This window comes from Trichomycterus rosablanca, chromosome 9 (assembly GCF_030014385.1).
Source record: "Trichomycterus rosablanca isolate fTriRos1 chromosome 9, fTriRos1.hap1, whole genome shotgun sequence".
NCBI classification, from domain to species: Eukaryota; Metazoa; Chordata; class Actinopteri; order Siluriformes; family Trichomycteridae; genus Trichomycterus; species Trichomycterus rosablanca.
In genome coordinates, this window is record NC_085996.1 from 26,898,122 (window position 1) to 26,915,703 (window position 17,582).

The following is a 17,582-nucleotide window of genomic DNA, read 5'->3' on the forward strand; positions in this document are numbered from 1 at the left end:
GGGTGTGGGAGGAGGGGGTTTTAGACCGGGAGACGTGCCTCGCGTCTTAAAAAACGCGGTCGGTTGCGCATGCGCTGTTTGAGCCGAACGCAAGGTCTACATGTAGTCCTGGAAACGTACAGAAGGGGAGTCCCTGCTGTGGACGCGCACCTGGTTTGGGGGGCCGCGCACGCACTTTTCCCGGCAGAGCGAGCGCCTGGAGGAGGGCGGGAGGGGAAGAAACGCGGAGGCGGGCTCCTTCTGTTGCTCCTTATTTTTCGCCGACTGTTGCCGGCTTCAGGAGCTCAAGGAGCGCGGTCTAGGACGGACCAGACCTGGGGGGTGTCTGCGCAGCTTGTGCGTGCGGGTTCTGGTGAGAAAAAGGTGAAGGAGGAGGTCGCGCCGGCTCCGTGCGGATGAATGGCCTCGCTATGGAAGAAGTGCCGGTTCCCCGAGTCCCCACGCGGCGGAGAAAGAGCCGCCGGCTGGCCGGGACGCCGTTCGAGGATGAGTTCGACTGCAAGGAGCTGGAGAGTCTGTTTCAGAAGTACAACTTGAAGCTGGAGCAGACCGCCACGCTCAAAGCGCTGGCCGTGCTCATCCTGGCCGCGTGCGCGCTGGCGCTGGTCGAGCTGCTGTCCGCCGGCACGCGCTTCACCCTGTCCACGGGCTCGCACCCGGTGCACTGCGTCATCTTCACCTCGCTCTTTATTGTCACCAATGTAAAGTACCTGCAGGTCACGCAGCTGCAGCAGATAGCCAGACTGGCTCTGCTGTTCAGTTTTACCTTTGCACTACTCTGCTGCCCGTTCCCGCTGGCGATGGGAGCCGGACCGCAGCAGGGCGCACACGGACCCACCGCATCCAGCGCGGCTGCACCTGAGCAAGGTGTGTGGCAGCTCATGCTGGTCACCTTCGTCGCGTACTCCCTGCTGCCGGTACGGACTCTGCTAGCCGTAGTGTTTGGAATCCTAGTTGCTGCGTCTCATTTTATCGTCACAGCCACGTCTGTAAGTGCCCACAGACCGCGCGCCTGGAGTCCGGTAAGTCATACCTTATTATATGCTCACTGGTAATTCAGCAAACACATTGTACTTGTTTCTGTCCAGTACAGACCCAGCACTAGTGATTTCCTCTCTCAAACACATCTGATTTAACTTTAAGGGTATTTAAATAAACTTTATTGATGAATATGCATTAACATATTGTTATATACACACAGTTTATCATCTCATTGCATTATCATAGCATTATTCAATGTGAACAACCCAATATTTATAACAACATAGCTTATAGCTCTAAATCCAAGCAAATATACTGTACAATGCATATGTACTGCTGTATCCTGGTCAGGGTCACAGTGGATTGGGTGCAGTGGAAACATACTCTTGATGATGGGACACCAACTTCTTATTGCAGGGAAGCACAGACTGCATGGCTAGGTGTCTGTTTTGATATGCCTGTGGCAATGTGACTAAATAAAACCCCTTAAACCTTAGTAATTAAGTGGTGTCCCAATACTTTTGTTAAAATCAACTTAATTTTTTAGTTCTTCTTCTCCAGTTAGCATTCTTTAATGTAAAAAAAACACCATAATTTATTAAAACATGCTGTAGCTCTAAATCCAAGCAAATATGCAATGCATATGCACCGCTTTAACCTGGTCAGGGTCTCAGTGGATTGGGTGCAGTGGAAACATACTTTTGATGATGGGACACCAACTCATTGCAGGGAAGCACAGACTGCATGGCTAGGTGTCTGTTTTGATATGCCTGTGGCAATGTGACTAAATAAAACCCCTTAAACCTTAGTAATTAAGTGGTGTCCCAATACCTTTGTTAAAATCAACTTAATTTTTTTAGTTTTTTTTTTTCTAGTTAGCATTCTTTAATGTAACCCCCCCCCCCCCCCCCCCCCCCCCCAAAAAAAAAAAATTTATTACAACATACTGTAGCTTATAGCTCTGAATCTAAGCAAATATGCAATGCATATGTACCACTTTATCCTGGTCAGGGTCACGGTGGATTGGGTGCAGTGGAAACATACTCCTGATAGGACACGTACTTATTGCAGGGAAACACAGACTTACACATTTACTTGCTCATTCAAACCTTTATATACATCTAGGTACATTTAAAGTGGTCAGTCTATATTTGCATGTATTTGGGAGGTGAAAGAGGAGCACTTTAGAAAACCTAATGAGGACACGGGGAGAGCAGACAAAAACTAAGTAGGAAAATGACTAGAGGTAAAATTCAAACCCATGTCGCTGTGACCTATGTTGTAGTGTGGTACCCACTATGTGCCACCCAAACTAACACTCTAAAGTGCAAATTCTCATATCCAATAATAATTCGTAATATATTATAGAAGTTTACATTTTGGCTTTAATTGTAAAAAATATTATTTTATAATTTTTTTTTAATTCAGGCTTCAGTTTATTTGAAATACAGTGTAATAATAAAACAAAATAATAAATGGTGTTGTGGTGTTATGGCAGTGGTGGGAATGTGGCTAGAGACTTTATTGATGAATATGCATCAACATGCTATTATATACACATAATTTATCACCTCATTACATGAAATGAGCCATTGGGTCATTTTTGTTAAATTCAGTTACTAAAATACACATTACAGCTAATAAAAATATGTAATCCAATCTAATTTTATGAGACATTTGCGGTCCTGTATATGTTTATATTGTTTTCATATATTTTTTATTGTTAATTTAGAAATACATTGCTTAATAACATTTTTACAATCACAATCATTTACATTTACATTTTCGGCATTTAGCAGACGCCTTTATCCAAAGCGACTTACAATTATGACAGAACATGATTTGAAGCAATTGAGGGTTAACGGCCTTGCTCAGGGGCCCAACAGTGGCAACTTGGCAATGGTGGTGCTTGAACCGGCAACCTTCTGATTATTAGTCCAGTACCTTAACCACTGAGCTACCACTGCCCATTGCTGGATTAAAAAATGCATATCAGATTCAAACAAATCCTCAATATATACTGTAAAAGTAATCTAACAAAATTAAATAAGTGATTTTCAGTTCTTGTTGGTGTTTAAAGAAATTGATTTAATCCTCAACGTACCCAATGTGTATGTAGTAAAAAAAAAAGTGGTTAAGGCACTGGACTAGTAAGCAGACGGTTGCCACTGTTTGGCCCTTAACCAAGGCCCTTAGCACTGAATTGCTTAGACTATATACTGTAAGTCGCTTTGGATAAAAGCATCTGCTAAATGCCAGAAATGTATAAAAAGAAGCTTTTAGTTCTTGCTGATAGAGTAACATATGTACAGCTACATGTGCCCTGGGGCCCTGGGTTTGATCCTTGCCTTTAGTTCCTACTGGTAGACTGAGTGATACACAGCTATAGGGCTCCTGGGAACCTGGGTGCGATTCTTGCCTCCGGTTATCATCTGTGAGACTGGACTTGTACCACTGCCCAAAACTCAGATAATGTAACAAAATGGAAATATTTATTTTGTTTTTGCTGGTAAAGTAGGTACTTCATAGTCCTTTGGACCTGGACTTGATGCACAATAATAAATAATTTTAGTATGGAGTAAATTAAACATACTATATAGACAAACATATTGAGACACCTACACATAACACCTACAGGAGCTTTTATAACATCCCATTCCATATCCATTAGCATTCATATGGAGTTGGTTCCCCATTTGCAGCTATAACAGCTTCCACTGTGAAGGCTTTCTATAAGATTTTGCAGTTTGTCTGTGGGAATGTTTGTTCATTCATCCAGAAGAGCATTTGTGCATTTCACTGATTTTGGACGTAAGTGCCAGGCTTGCAATCATTGTTCTAGATCCCAAAGTTCTTTGATGGTGTTGAGGTCAGGGCTCTGTGCAGGCCAGTAAAGTTCTTCCACACCAAACTCATCTTGCTTTGCGCACTGGAGGCAGTCATGCTGGAACAGAAAAGGGCCTTCCCCAAACTGTTTCAACAAAGTTGGAAACATTCAATTATTCAAAATGTCTCAGTATGCTAAAGCATTACGATTTCTCTTCACTGGATGTAGGGGGCATAGGCCAACCCCTGAAAAACAACCCAATATCATTATCCCTCCTCCACCAAACTTTACAGTTGGCACAATGCAGTTAGACAGGTAAAGTTTTCCTGGTATTCACCAGACTTCGTTACTCCACAGTACATGTTTCCACTGCTCCAGAGTCTAGTGGCGGTGTGCTTTACGACACTTAGCATTGTACTTGGTGATGTAAGGCTTGCATGTAGATGCTCAGCCATGGAGACGCACACCATGAAGCTTCTGGCGCAGAATCTTTGTGCTGATGTTAATGCCAGAAAGGGTTTAGAACTTGGGCTGTTATTAAATCAGCGGAGCCTTGGTGCACTATGCGTCTCAGCACTCGGCGACCCCACTCTGTTACTTTATATGGTCTGACTCTTCTTGGCTGAGTTGCTGTAGTTTATAAATGCTTCCATTTTTTAATAATATGACTCACAGTTGATCATGGAATATCTAGAAGGGAAGAAATTTCACGATTTGTCTTGTTGCAACAGTGGCATCTAATTACAGTACCACACTTAAATTCAGTTAGCTCTTTAGAATGATCCATTCTTAAACAGATGTTTGTAAAGGCAGACTGCATGGCTAGGTGTCTGTTTTGATATACCTGTGGCAATGTGACTAAATAAAACCCCTTAAACCTTAGTAATTAAGTGGTGTTCCAATACTTTTGTTAAAATCAACTTAATTTTTTAGGTTTTTTTTCTCCAGTTAGCATTCTGTAATGTAAAAAAACCCCAAATTTTATTACAACATACTGTAGCTTATAGCTCTGAATCTAAGCAAATATGCAATGCATATGTACCACTTTATCCTGGTCAGGGTCACTGTGGATTGGTTGCAGTGGAAACACTCCTGATAGGACACCTACTTATTGCAGGGAAACACAGACTTGCACATTTACTTGCTTATTCAAACCTTTATATACATCTAGGTACCAATTAAAGTAGTCAGTCCATATTTGCATGTATTTGGGAGGTGGTAGGAAAGAGGAGCACTTTAGAAAACCTAATGAGGACACGGGGAGAGCAGACAAAAACTAAGTAGGAAAATGACTAGAGGTAAAATTCAAACCCATGTCGCTGTGACCTATGTTGTAGTGTGGTACCCACTATGTGCCACCCAAACTAACACTCTAAAGAGCAAATTGTCCTTGAACAGTTTTGTGATACTGAAATAATCTAATAATGATTTGTAATATGTAACAAATTTTTTTGTTGTTGTAATTTTTAAAATTCAGGCTTCAGTTTATTTGAAAGTCAGTGTAATCATAAAACAAAATAATAAATGGTGTTGTGCTGTTTTGACAGTGGTGGGAATGTGGCTAGAGTCTAAGGAATTTGAAACTGATTCATTGTTGAGTATAATAGAGTTATATTAACAGTATTTTGTTATTTTTTACACATTTACTGTTCTTTTTTTTGTTGGTTCACCATGTTTGTGTTTATTAAAGTAGTTTAATGGACTGTGTGAGTCCATCAAATAAGATACACTGATCAGCCATAACATTACAGGGCTCTAGAGTGCGACCAATTTGGTCGCACATGCGACCTAATTTCTCAATGGTGCGACTAAAAAAAATCTCAGGTCGCACCGGTGCGACCAGGCGTCCGAGGGAAAAAAAACAAACAACAGACACACATTAGGCCAATATCATGGTCTAAACCAATCAGAGATAGTGAAGGGCGGGACAATATTGTAGCGGTGATATGTGAGCGACATTCAGCTCAGCCAATCAGAATGCAGCACCAGGTTGTGCGTTCGGACGTTCTGCCGTAAGTTTAGTTTTGTATATGAGACTCGCCGGATGTTCCAGAATGAAAGTTCGGGTTCTGGAGCTCGGCGGTGTAAAGTGTTGTAACGCTCACTTAAGTCCTGACTAAACAGTTAAAGTGACTCTACCCTGTCGTGTGCCTTTATTCCCACACCTCCACCACCGCACAGCAAAAGACCCGCAGCATCCACACCGGACAGCGGCTAGGTGAGCCGACCCTCTACAGTAGCAAGGGGCTAATGCTAGCGGTAAAGTGCCGCGATAGTGAAAGTAAAAACACGACAATGTTTTCGTTAAGTAAAATATAAAAATAACTAAAAGACCAAAATATATTACAATACATGTAGTCAAAATACGCAGTGAGTGCACCGCAAGCGATTTTGGGAATCTGTGTAAAAGATTCAGTAAAGCCGATAATATAATGCACTGCATTTAAGATTACACTCTGTAACACACACACAAACATATACATATAATTTTAAATATACACACACATATAAATAGATATACACACATACATACACATTTACTCTATTATTTTTATAATTTTTATAAGTGTGCTATAATTAGTCTGTAATACTATAATTAACTGTAAAGAAGACAGTGGCCGGCAATAGTATATTTGTGACTGGTTCTAATACATTTCGAATTGAAAGGCTGAAAAAGCCCAATGCATCTATAAAACACATTACATGCCGCGATAAATGCACTGCCCAAGTGTCCCCCTCTCCCCACTGCCCTTCATTGTCAGGCAGCAGAAAACAGATCATCAGACGAGGCCATGTTGACCAGATTGTTAGTCATTTCCAAGTCAATATTGCCTGTATGGACAGTGATAAAAAAAAAAAAAAAAGTGAACCTGTAAAACTGCGGTGTTAAATGCGATGCGGTCGAAAATTTGGGTGCACCTAACTTTTGTGCTGGTGCACCTAAGAAAAAAAGTTAGGTGCACCAGTGCAACCAGTGCAAAACGTTAGTCTAGAGCCCTGCATTAAAACAACACTCACTGTCCATTTTATCAGCTCCACTTACCATATGGAAGCACTTTGTAGTTCTACAATTACTGACTGTAGTCCATCTGTTTCTCTACATACTTTTTTAGCCTGCTTTCACCCTGTTCTTCAAAGGTCAGGACCCCCATAGGACCACCACAGAGCAGGTATTATTTAGGTGGTGGATGATTCTCAGCACTGCAGTGACACTGACATGGTGGTGGTGTGTTAGTGTGTGTTGTGCTGGTATGAGTGGATCAGACACGACAATGCTGATGGAGTTTTAAAATGCCATGTCCACTTACTGTCCACTCTATTAGACACTCCTACCTAGTTGGTCCACCTTGTAGATGTAAAGTCAGAGACGATCGCTCATCTATTGCTGCTGTTTGAGTTGGTCATCTTCTAGACCCTCATCAGTGGTCACAGGATGCTGCCCACAGGGCGCTGTTGGCTGGATATATTTTTGGTTGGTGGACTATTCTCAGTCCAGCAGTGACAGTGAGGTGTTTGAAAACTCCATCAGCGCTGCTGTGTCTGATCCACTCATACCAGCACAACACACACTAACACACCACCACCATGTCAGTGTCACTGCAGTGCTGAGAATCATCCACCACCCAAATAATGCCTACTCTGTGGTGGTCCTGTGGGGGTCCTGACCTTTGAAGAACAGGGTGAAAGGGGGCTTACACAGTATGCAGAGAAACAGATGGACTACAGTCAGTAATTGTAGAACTACAAAGTGCTTCTATATGGTAAGTGGAGCTGATAAAATGGACAGTGAGTGTAGAAACGAGGTGATTTCCCTTGTAAAATAAAGAGTTCTGCTTCTACTTCTAACATAATGGAATTAACTACAGTAACAAAAATAAGGACGATTGAATATTTATAGTTAAAGCGTAGATTTATATTTAATTAGATAATTAATTAAATGAATTAGCAAAACATTATGAACCTTATAGTCAAGTGTGACAAAGTTCCACATGGGTTGGATCTACTTATTATTATTTTTATAAATAGTAATAGACATTATTTTGCTTTTGCAATTTGAACTTAAAAGCAAGCTTAATTTTAATTAACTTAATAAACTGATTTTTTGTTTATTGGTCAGCTTGTATGTTTCACTAACAGGCAGCCTGTCTTCTCCTGCTGGCTCTCTTGCTGGCGTATTTTTTTCTGGTTTGTTGAACCCAAGGTGTTGAACAGTGGCAGCATTTCTCATTCTTGTATTGTACCTGTTACAGGAACCCAACCAAACTCAAATTGTGTCCAGTGGTGACTTGGCAGCTTAGTTTTTTGTTTTTTTGCATGCATTTCTGTTTATCTGTCACAGGAACTCATCCTTGACTTGAGCTTTGTCCCAGCTCTCTTGCTATTTTGCTGCATGTTGGTTTGCTGGGTTCCCCCTGTCTGGTTTTCCGGTGAGCGTTTAGGCTGTAACTTGCATGTAGAATGAGTAGCTGGCACAATTGCACCCATACGCTCTTTCCTCTCTGAAGCTGTCTTTGTATTTCCTGTGGTTCCTGGCCATCTCGTATAATGCAGTGTTTCTGCTCCAGTGATGTAGTTTCCTTTTCTGTTCTCATTTCTGCTGTGGGCTGCAGCTTTGGTTTGATTGTGTTTTGTATTTCTCAAATTTTATTACTCTTATTTGTCTGTAGTTTTATGTAGTTCAGGGCAGCTGTAGCCTAGTGGTTAAGGTACTGGTCCAGTAATCAGAAGGTTGCTGGTTTAAGCCTCACCACCGCCAGGTTGCCACTGTTGGGCCCTTGAGCAAGGCCCATAACCCTCAATTGCTTAGACTGTATACTGTCACAACTGTAAGTCGCTTTGGATAAAAACGTCTGCTAAATGCCGTATGCTAAATGTAAATGTGTTGTGATTGGGTTCAACACTTTGCAGGTACAGGGCTACACGTGTTTTTTTTTTTCTCTTTTTCTTCAATTTCCCCCCCCAATATTATCCTCTAATCTAGTCGTATCCCATTACCCTGATTGTGTTACACTTCACCTCTACCGATACAACCCTCCACTGCTGACTGAGGAGCTTCGCAGCTGACACACGCCCCCTCCAACACGTGTGCAGTACTGACTGCATCTTTTCACCTGCACGAGGCGAGTTCATATGCGGATCAGCCTTGTGCACTGAGAGCCACACCCTAATCAGCAATATTCCTTAACTCTGTGCAAGTGCCATCAGTCAGCCAGCAGAAGTCGTAATTGCACCAGTTATGAGGAACCCTATTAACAACAGCCAATTGTTTTTCATGTAGTCCAGCCGGATGGCAGAGCTGAGATTCGATATGATGTATTCGAAATCCCAGCTCTGGTGCGCTAGCGTATTTTACCGGTGCGCCACCTGAGCGGCCTGTGACAATGTTTTGACAGTGTACATACTCACTTAGAGTGGGTGGCACGGTGGCTTGGTGGGTAGCACTCTCGCCTCCACTCTCTGTGGAGTTTGCGTATTCTCCCTGTGTCTGCGTGGGTTTCCTCCAGAAGCTCCGGTTTCATCCCACAGTCCAAAGACATGCAAGTGAGGTAAATTGAAGATACTAAATTGTCCATGACTGTGTTTGACTTTAAAGACTTGAACTGATGAATCTTGTGTAACCAGTAACTGTGTCCTGTCATGAATGTAACCAAAATCTCTTTAAGCTCCCTTAGAAAATCACTGTGAATGTAAGTATTGTTTTGCCTAATTGTATTTATTAAACAGTACTAACAGTAATTATGCAAATTAAACAAGTCAGTCTTAGCTCAGCAGTTAAAGTACCAGACTACAGATCAGAAGGCAGAACTGAACAGATACACATATACTAACAAACACACAAACTAATCTTGTAGTCATATTTGCAGAAGATGTAAATCTTTACTCTGTGGAACCTCTTGACGGCAAAGTCATGGATTATTTGATTTATTGATTAATTTATCTTCTCTAAGTGTGCAACCTGATTAAAGTTCAGAACCTACACAGAAGCACCCGGAGCAGGGTGGAAATACTCTCTGGGCATGGCACCAATCGATCACTTGACATCACATTCTCACCCATTCACTTAATTTCTTATATCTTAAGGCAATTTATGGTGGCTAATTCACTTACGGGCGTGTATCCCACTACACACTCACTCACACATGATTGACTTATTCATAATTAGGTGCAATACACTAATGTTCTTTATATTATAATAATAATAGTAACAACAACAATAATAGGTTGGCACAGTGAATGTCACAACAAGAAGGTCCTGGGTTTGATTCCCAGGTGGAGCAGTCCAGGTCCTTTCTGTGTGGAGTTTGCATGTTCTCCCTGTGTCTGCGCTGGTCTTCTCCAAGAGCTCCCGTATCCTTCCACAGTTTAAAGACCTGCAGTTAGGTTAATTAGAGATACAACATTGCCCTAGATGTAAATCTGTGTGTATGTGTGCCCTGTGATGGACTGCTAACATGTATAGGGTGTTTCCTACTTTCGCCTGGTGAATTTTACCCACCGTGATCCTGAATAGGATAAAGCGGTGGTAAAACAGACAATGAATAATAATAATAATAACAATAATAATAACAGTCTGGACAGTGACTCTGTGAGTAGCAGAGGGTCCTGGGTTCGATTCCCAGGTGGAGCAGTCCAGGTCCTTTCTCTGAGGAGTTTGCAAGTTCTCCCTGGTTCACTGGTTTTCTCCAGGAGCTCCGGTTTTCTTCAACAGTCAAAGACATGCAATCAGGTTAATTCGAGCTACTAAAATTGTCTTAGGTGTAAATGTGTGTGTGTGTGAGTGTGTGTGTGTGTCCGTCCATTTTTTCAGCTCCACTTACCATATAGAAGCACTTTGAAGTTCTACAATTAAAGACTGTAGTCCATCTATTTCGTTACATACTTTTTTTAACCTGCTTTCACTCTGTTCTTCAATGGTCAGGACCCCCACAGGACCACCACAGAGCAGGTATTATTTAGGTGGTGGATGATTCTCAGCACTGCAGTTACAATGACATGATGGTGGTGTGTTAGTGTTTGTTGTGCTGGTATGAGTGGATCAGACACAGCAGCACTACTGAAGTTTTTAAATACCATTCTATTAGACACTCCTACCTAGTTGGTCTAAACTTGTAGATGTAAAATCAGAGACGATCGCTCATCTATTGCTGCTGTTTGAGTTGGTCATCTTCTAGACCTTCATCAGTGGTCACAGGACGCTGCCCACAGGGCGCTGTTGGCTGGATATATTTTTGGTTGGTGGACTATTCTCAGTCCAGCAGTGACAGTGAGGTGTTTAAAAACTCAATCAGTGCTGCTGTGTCTGATCCACTCATACCAGCACAACACACACTAACTCACCACCACCATGTCAGTGTCACTGCAGTGCTGAGAATGATCCACCACCCAAATAATGCCTACTCTGTAGTGGTCCTGTGGGGGTCCTGACCATTGAAGAACAGCATGAAAGAGGGTTAACAAAGCATGCAGAGAAACACATGGACTACAGTCAGTAATTGTAGAACTACAAAGTGCTTCTATATGGTAAGTGGAGCTGATAAAATGGACAGTGAGTGTAGAAACAAGGAGGTGGTTTTAATGTTATGGCTGATCGGTGTATATCCATCCATACATACATACATACATACATACATACAAACCTGCATACATGAAGGCATGGGGGAAAATTATACAGATGGGTGACAAATTAAAGAAAAAACTGAATTAACTAGATACAGAAACACATTGAGTGCAGATGCTCTCAGACAGATGTACTGCATGATACATGTTAGCAGTTAACAGCCTACACTGCTCCGAGGCATGTGTAAAATGCTAAGCAGGTTAAGTTGACCTCATTTTTGGATCATGATGGAAAGCAAAAAAAAAAAAAACATGCTGTCGGGGCATTTTGCTGGAATTGGTTTGATTAACTTCACCCCTTAAAGAGAGGAGTCAATGAAAATCACAAACAATACCAAGTTATTATGTTTGATCTTTTCTGATGGGAGTGGTATCTACGGGACGACAGCACCCCCATACAGAGGGCACAAGGGGTCACTGAATAGTTTGATAAGTATGTAAACTATGTAAATCATGTTGAATTTACTGTCACCAAATGTCAACCTAATTAAAATTAAGCGGCACGGTGACTCTGTGGGTAGCCTCATCACTGTTGCAAGAAGGTTCTGGGTTCAAATCCCAATACACACTCATTCATGCAGTATTAACATATTCATAACTAGGTGCAATACACAAAGGTGTATTATACCTGGTGCATTACTGTTCATATAATAATAAGAATAAGAATAACAATATTAATAATAATAAAAGAGCAGCACATTGATTTGTATGTGAATTTAGATAAATGTGTTTTACATTAAGCGGCACGGTGACTCTATGGGTAGCACTGTCGCCTCATCACTGTTGCAAGAAGGTCCGGGTTTCTATTCCCAATACACACTCATTCATGCATTGCTAAGGTATTCATAACCAGGTGCAATACATATGGTGTGTTGTACCTGGTGCACTACTGTTCATATAATAATAATAACAGTAATAGGGCAGCACTCTGTGAGTAACTCTGTAAGTAGCACTGTTATCTCACAGCAAGAAGGTCCTGGGTTCGATTTCCAGGTTAACTTTTCCCCTTTAAAGAGAGTACCAAGTTATTATGACCGATCACATTATCTTTTACTGATTGGAGTGGTTTCTACAGGATGAAACACCCCCATAAAAAGGGCAGAAGGGGCACAGTGCACGGTGGCTTGGTGGGTAGCACCGTCGCCTCATCACTGTCATAAGAAGGTCCTAGTTTCAATTCCCTAGTGGCGTGGTCTAGGTCCTTTTTGTGTGATGTGTGTCCACATGGGTTTTCTCTGGGAGCTATGGTTTCCTTCCAAATTCCAAAGACATGCAGTCGGTTTAAGTGGAGGTACTAAAGTCCCTCTAGGTATGTGTGTGTGTAAATGTGTGTATGTGTGTTTGTCCTGTGATAGACTTGTGACCTGTCCAGGGAGTTTCCTGCCTTTCGCCCAGTGAATCGGACCCACCACGACCCTGAATAGTATAAAGCGGTGGTAAAACAGACAGTGAATGATGCTTTACAATAACATTTGTCCAAAGTGACTTTGAGTTAATATCATAAGGTCACGCAAGCAATTGATGGTAAGCGTTTTGCTTAGGGGCCCAACAGTGGCAACTTGGCAGCAGAGGGGATTGAATTAGCAACTGTCTGATTACTAGTCCAGTACTTTAAACACTGAGCTACCACTGTCCCACTGTTAGTTCTTCACCAAAACACCATGTGAGAAAAAACAACATGGTTATCTCCTTCCAGTAAAGCTGTTCTGTATGGTCTTGTTGGCCCAATACCTTGCTATGACCCTTTAAGTTTTAGAAAAGGTGGTATTATGGTACAGAAGGTAGTGAGGATGCTGCACAGCTTCAGTATCCCGGTGACCTGGGTTCTAAAATTGCCTTCAGTCACTGTCAATTAGGAGCTTGAAATGTTCTCTCCCTGTCTGCTTAGGTTTTGTCTAGGTTTCCTCTCACCTCCCCATATCATGCTACTAGGTGAAATGGCAGCTCTAAATTGCCTCTGAAATAAATTGGAAACCTGGTCAGGGTAAGTTCCCTTGTCTTCGGGTAAGCTCCAGACCCGACTTAATCCTGATCAGGATAAAACAGTGAGCAAAGATGAATAAATAATAATAATAATAAATGTTTATTTCTCTTTTAATTTGTCATTTAATGGGATTCTACAAGTGAAATGGTTCTAGTGCTAGTCACTAATGGCCCACTTTTTGGTGATCTGTACAAAGATAAATTACCTTAAAAAAGGTTTACGTATAACATATTTGAATAGTGCATTAAAATGATTAAAATAAACCAAGCAAATCATGACTATTTGTGTATATACTGTTATTTAAGTTCATCATGAAACAACCTGCCCATTATTACTCTAAATGCATACCAAAACTAAATATCATTTTTAGTCCGTTGTGTTAAATCAGAGTTTTAAATGAAAACAAAGCTTACATTTATCCCTGTAAGCTGTGCTGAACTGTGTTCCACATGCAAAGGATTAATTGGTCCATGTTGTATAAATCTTGATGATGGTGTATCTGTCCTACACATACGTAATGACTGAGGCTAAAGAATGTCATGCATCACACAGTTTGATGCCAGTGGTCACAAGCAGGATTAGGGCTGCAGTATGTAAAATTAACGGCTTTATTGAGTCTGCTGCTCGCGTATGGTCCCAGCATTAAACCCAGTAGGTAGTTTGAGTGCTGGAGCTAGGCAGTCTAAAGTGTTGTAACGCTCATTGAAGTCCTGACTAAACAGTTAAAGTGACTCTACCTTGTCGTGTGCCTTTATTCCCACACCTCCACCACCGCACGCAGCAAAAGACCCGTAGCATCCCCGCCGGACGAGCAGCACTCGCAGCGGCTAGGTGAGCCGACCCTCTACAGTAGCAAGTGGCTTATGCTAGCGGTAAAGTGCAGCGATAACAAAATATTTTAAAATATTAAAATAACTAAAGGACAATAAAATATCAGAATACATGTAATCAAAATATACAGTGAGTGCACAGGGGGGCCCAATTTTTTTTTTTTACGCCACTGCTGATATCGATTGACATGGAAAGCCTGAAATGGACATTCCGAGTCAGACCTGTTAAATGTTCTGGCAACAGTGTGTACAGAATTGTATCATCAGCTATCCAGGTCTCTAAAATAGAAACTTATAGTATTAACTTTTTTAAATCAGATGAATTTGTCGATTTGAGGGGAAGTTTAGCATAAGTGTTTTTTTCTTAATTTCAGTCTACATACTGCAGCTTTAAAAAACATAGCCAATAAACCAAATGTGACAAAGATCTGCTTTTCAATTCAATGATTCTAATAGTTTCAAATGCTGCGTGAAAAAAGTATTTGCCATTCTCCTGATTTTTTAGTATATTTTAGTTTATTTTACTATTAAACATAAATATTTATTTAAAACCTGTATCACCCTATCGAAGTCATTTGACAGTTTTTCAAAAATAGTTTGCAAGTAAAAGTCAGTAACACCTGCTTATGAAGCGGTAAAAAGGCCTTCATAAAATGTTGACATTCAAATAATTTGTACAATTTCATGGATTTCTACATTAAAAATGCTCTATTGTCTAATATAATATTTAGTTATAATTAGCACAGAACTAAAAATTCAGGTACTTCCCCCCCTCTAGGGTGGCACGGTGGGTAGCACTCTTGCCTCACAGCATGAAGGTCCTGGGTTCAATTTCCAGGTGGAGCGGTCCGGGCCCTTTCTGTATGGAGTTTGCATATTCTCCCAGTGTCTGTGTGGGTTTCCTTCGGGAGCTCCGGTTTCCTCACACAGTCCAAAAACATTCAAGTGAGGTGAATTGAAGATACAAAAATGTCCATGACTGTGTTTGACAATAAAAACTGATGAACCTTGTGTAACCAGTAATTACCTGTCCTCTCATGAATGTAACCAAAGTGAAACATGATGTTAAAATTCTAATAAAATAATGTTAAAAGTCTACTAAGTCAATAAGAGCAACTTAACCCTGCTAAACCTGGCACATGTTGTTTGGACAAAAACACCCTTGTAGTTTGATAAAAAAAATATTCAACAATCAACAATGATCAACAATGATCACTGGTTAAAGAAAGGACTTCACATGTATTGTTGAATGTATTGGTACCTGAAGGACAGGATGTACTTTAACCTGCTAATGTGGAATATAAAGTAACCATTTTGTCTCTTATTCTGATGTCAAAAGTGTTGGCTAATCCATACACAGATCAATAATTAATGTCCTTTATGCAGTCAACCAGGTACAGCATGTGCTGCATCTGACCCCCATCCACCTACAATGTGCCTTCAATAATAAATGTGTTCTGTCTATAGGTCTGCATTTCCTAAACCAATTCCAGTTGCCTTCAAGCATTTTAGAATGTTCCTAGGATGATATTTTCAAATGTAATACTTAATTGACTATCGATTTTTTAAGAATAAGAACCTTGTTTATCTTATGCTTTGTGAACAAAGCTGTAACAGGTCATTTACTTTTAGAGTCAGGAAGCATAAATCAGCTTGCCATAGTCCCAAACGGACTACAAATCCTAGGAGCCGTAGCGCTAATGAGTACTAATGCACCACACCTGATTCCAGGGCTATTTAAGGTAAGCCTAGAGTTCAGTGCAGTGCTGAGTCAATAACAATACTCACGATTGGTAAGGTGGTCAGCTAGTGTGCGTTCTCACTTGCTTTTTTCACCAAGATATATCTCTAGCTGTTCTAGGCATTAGTAAATATTGTTACATGTTTCCTTAGTCAAGTCATTTTCTGACTGAGTGAATCTTCGACAAAATCGGTTGAACAAACTCACACTCACAGTGCAGTATTTTTTCACAGTCCTCGACCTCGACCATGTATCAGTTAGCTGGTGAATAGAGTACCTGGTTAGCTGGCTGTGATTGCGGTTCCACCTAGCTCTCTCTTCCGAATTTCAAATTCCGACACGGGAAGAATTGACTCCTTGATTTAGTGAATAAATTAAGATATGTAGTGTCTAAGAGTCTTAAACACTCTATTGTAGCTTTAGTTGTATTTTTTAATTTATAATCCTGTCGTACGCTGAACCTCTGGCCTAGTCTCAGGTCACATTTATTATCAACTTAATAAATCATTTTGATCAAGTAGATGCCCATCTCCTCCACCAACAGAACAGGGCTTAGTGTACTCCAATTGACTCTAGACTGTGGACTACAATCAATAAAAATTTATTCTAAACACTTTACTGCTGCTTTACTTGGGACTTAACAACTTCATATTTTAATGTACTTAATTGTAGACCTGTCAATATAAGTCAAAATTAACCTGAATATGTGTTCACTGTGTTTTAAAGGTTGGTATTCCAGCTATGAATGTTGATTAAGTGTCATTTACACACACACACACACACATACAGATGACAAAATTTGCTCTGTGTGTTTGCAGCTGGTGGCAAATGCAGTGCTGCTGGTTGGTGTGAACCTTTCGGGTGTGTTTGTGCGGGTGCTTACTGAGCGTGCCCAGAGGAAGTCCTTTCTTCAGGCCAGGAACTGCATCCAACAGCGCCTGCAGCTGGAGGACGAAAATGAAAAACAGGTCCCAGCACACTACACACTGAGACACAAAGAGAAACATATGTACAATACAAAATACAACTAAGCAAAAAAAGAATAAAAGATAGAAAGAAAAAAAGTTCAGTTTGGCTTAGTTGGTAAAAAGATAGTCTGGCCCAGTGATGTTCAAAATTATTAATAAAAAACTCAACAACTTCCAGTCTGTCTATTGAACTAAACAATTTGAAATTAAAGGTAAGTAAATTAAATATATATACACACACACACACACACACACACACACACACACACACGCCGATCAGCCATAACATTAAAACCACCTCCTTGTTTCTACACTTACTGTCCATTTTATCAGTTCCAATTGCGATATGTAGTTCTTCAATTACTGACTGGAGTCCATCTGTTTCTCTGCATGCTTTGTTAGCCCCCTTTCATGCTGTTCTTCAATGGTCAGGACTCTCCCAGGACCACCACAGAGCAGGTATTATTTAGGTGGTGGATCATTCTCAGCACTGCAGTGACACTGACATCGTGGTGGTGTGTTAGTGTGTGTTGTGCTGGTATGAGTGGATCAGACACAACAGTGCTGCTGGAGTTTTGAAATACCGTGTCCACTCACTGTCCACTCTATTAGACACTCCTACCTAATTGGTCCA

At 40.9% G+C, this 17,582-nt stretch overlaps 1 protein-coding gene across 1 annotated transcript in view; it reads left to right on the forward strand.

The window, feature by feature from the left end:
- Positions 1-330: 330 nt before the first annotated feature.
- The window catches only part of adcy1a (adenylate cyclase 1a), a 64,303-nt gene continuing 47,051 nt past the window's right edge, over positions 331-17,582 (forward strand). Inside the window, exons 1-2 of the mRNA XM_063002179.1 lie at positions 331-1,022; positions 16,799-16,948. Coding sequence (XP_062858249.1) covers positions 396-1,022; positions 16,799-16,948 — 777 coding nt within the window. The 5' untranslated portion in view covers positions 331-395. The remainder of the gene's footprint in view (positions 1,023-16,798; positions 16,949-17,582) is intronic.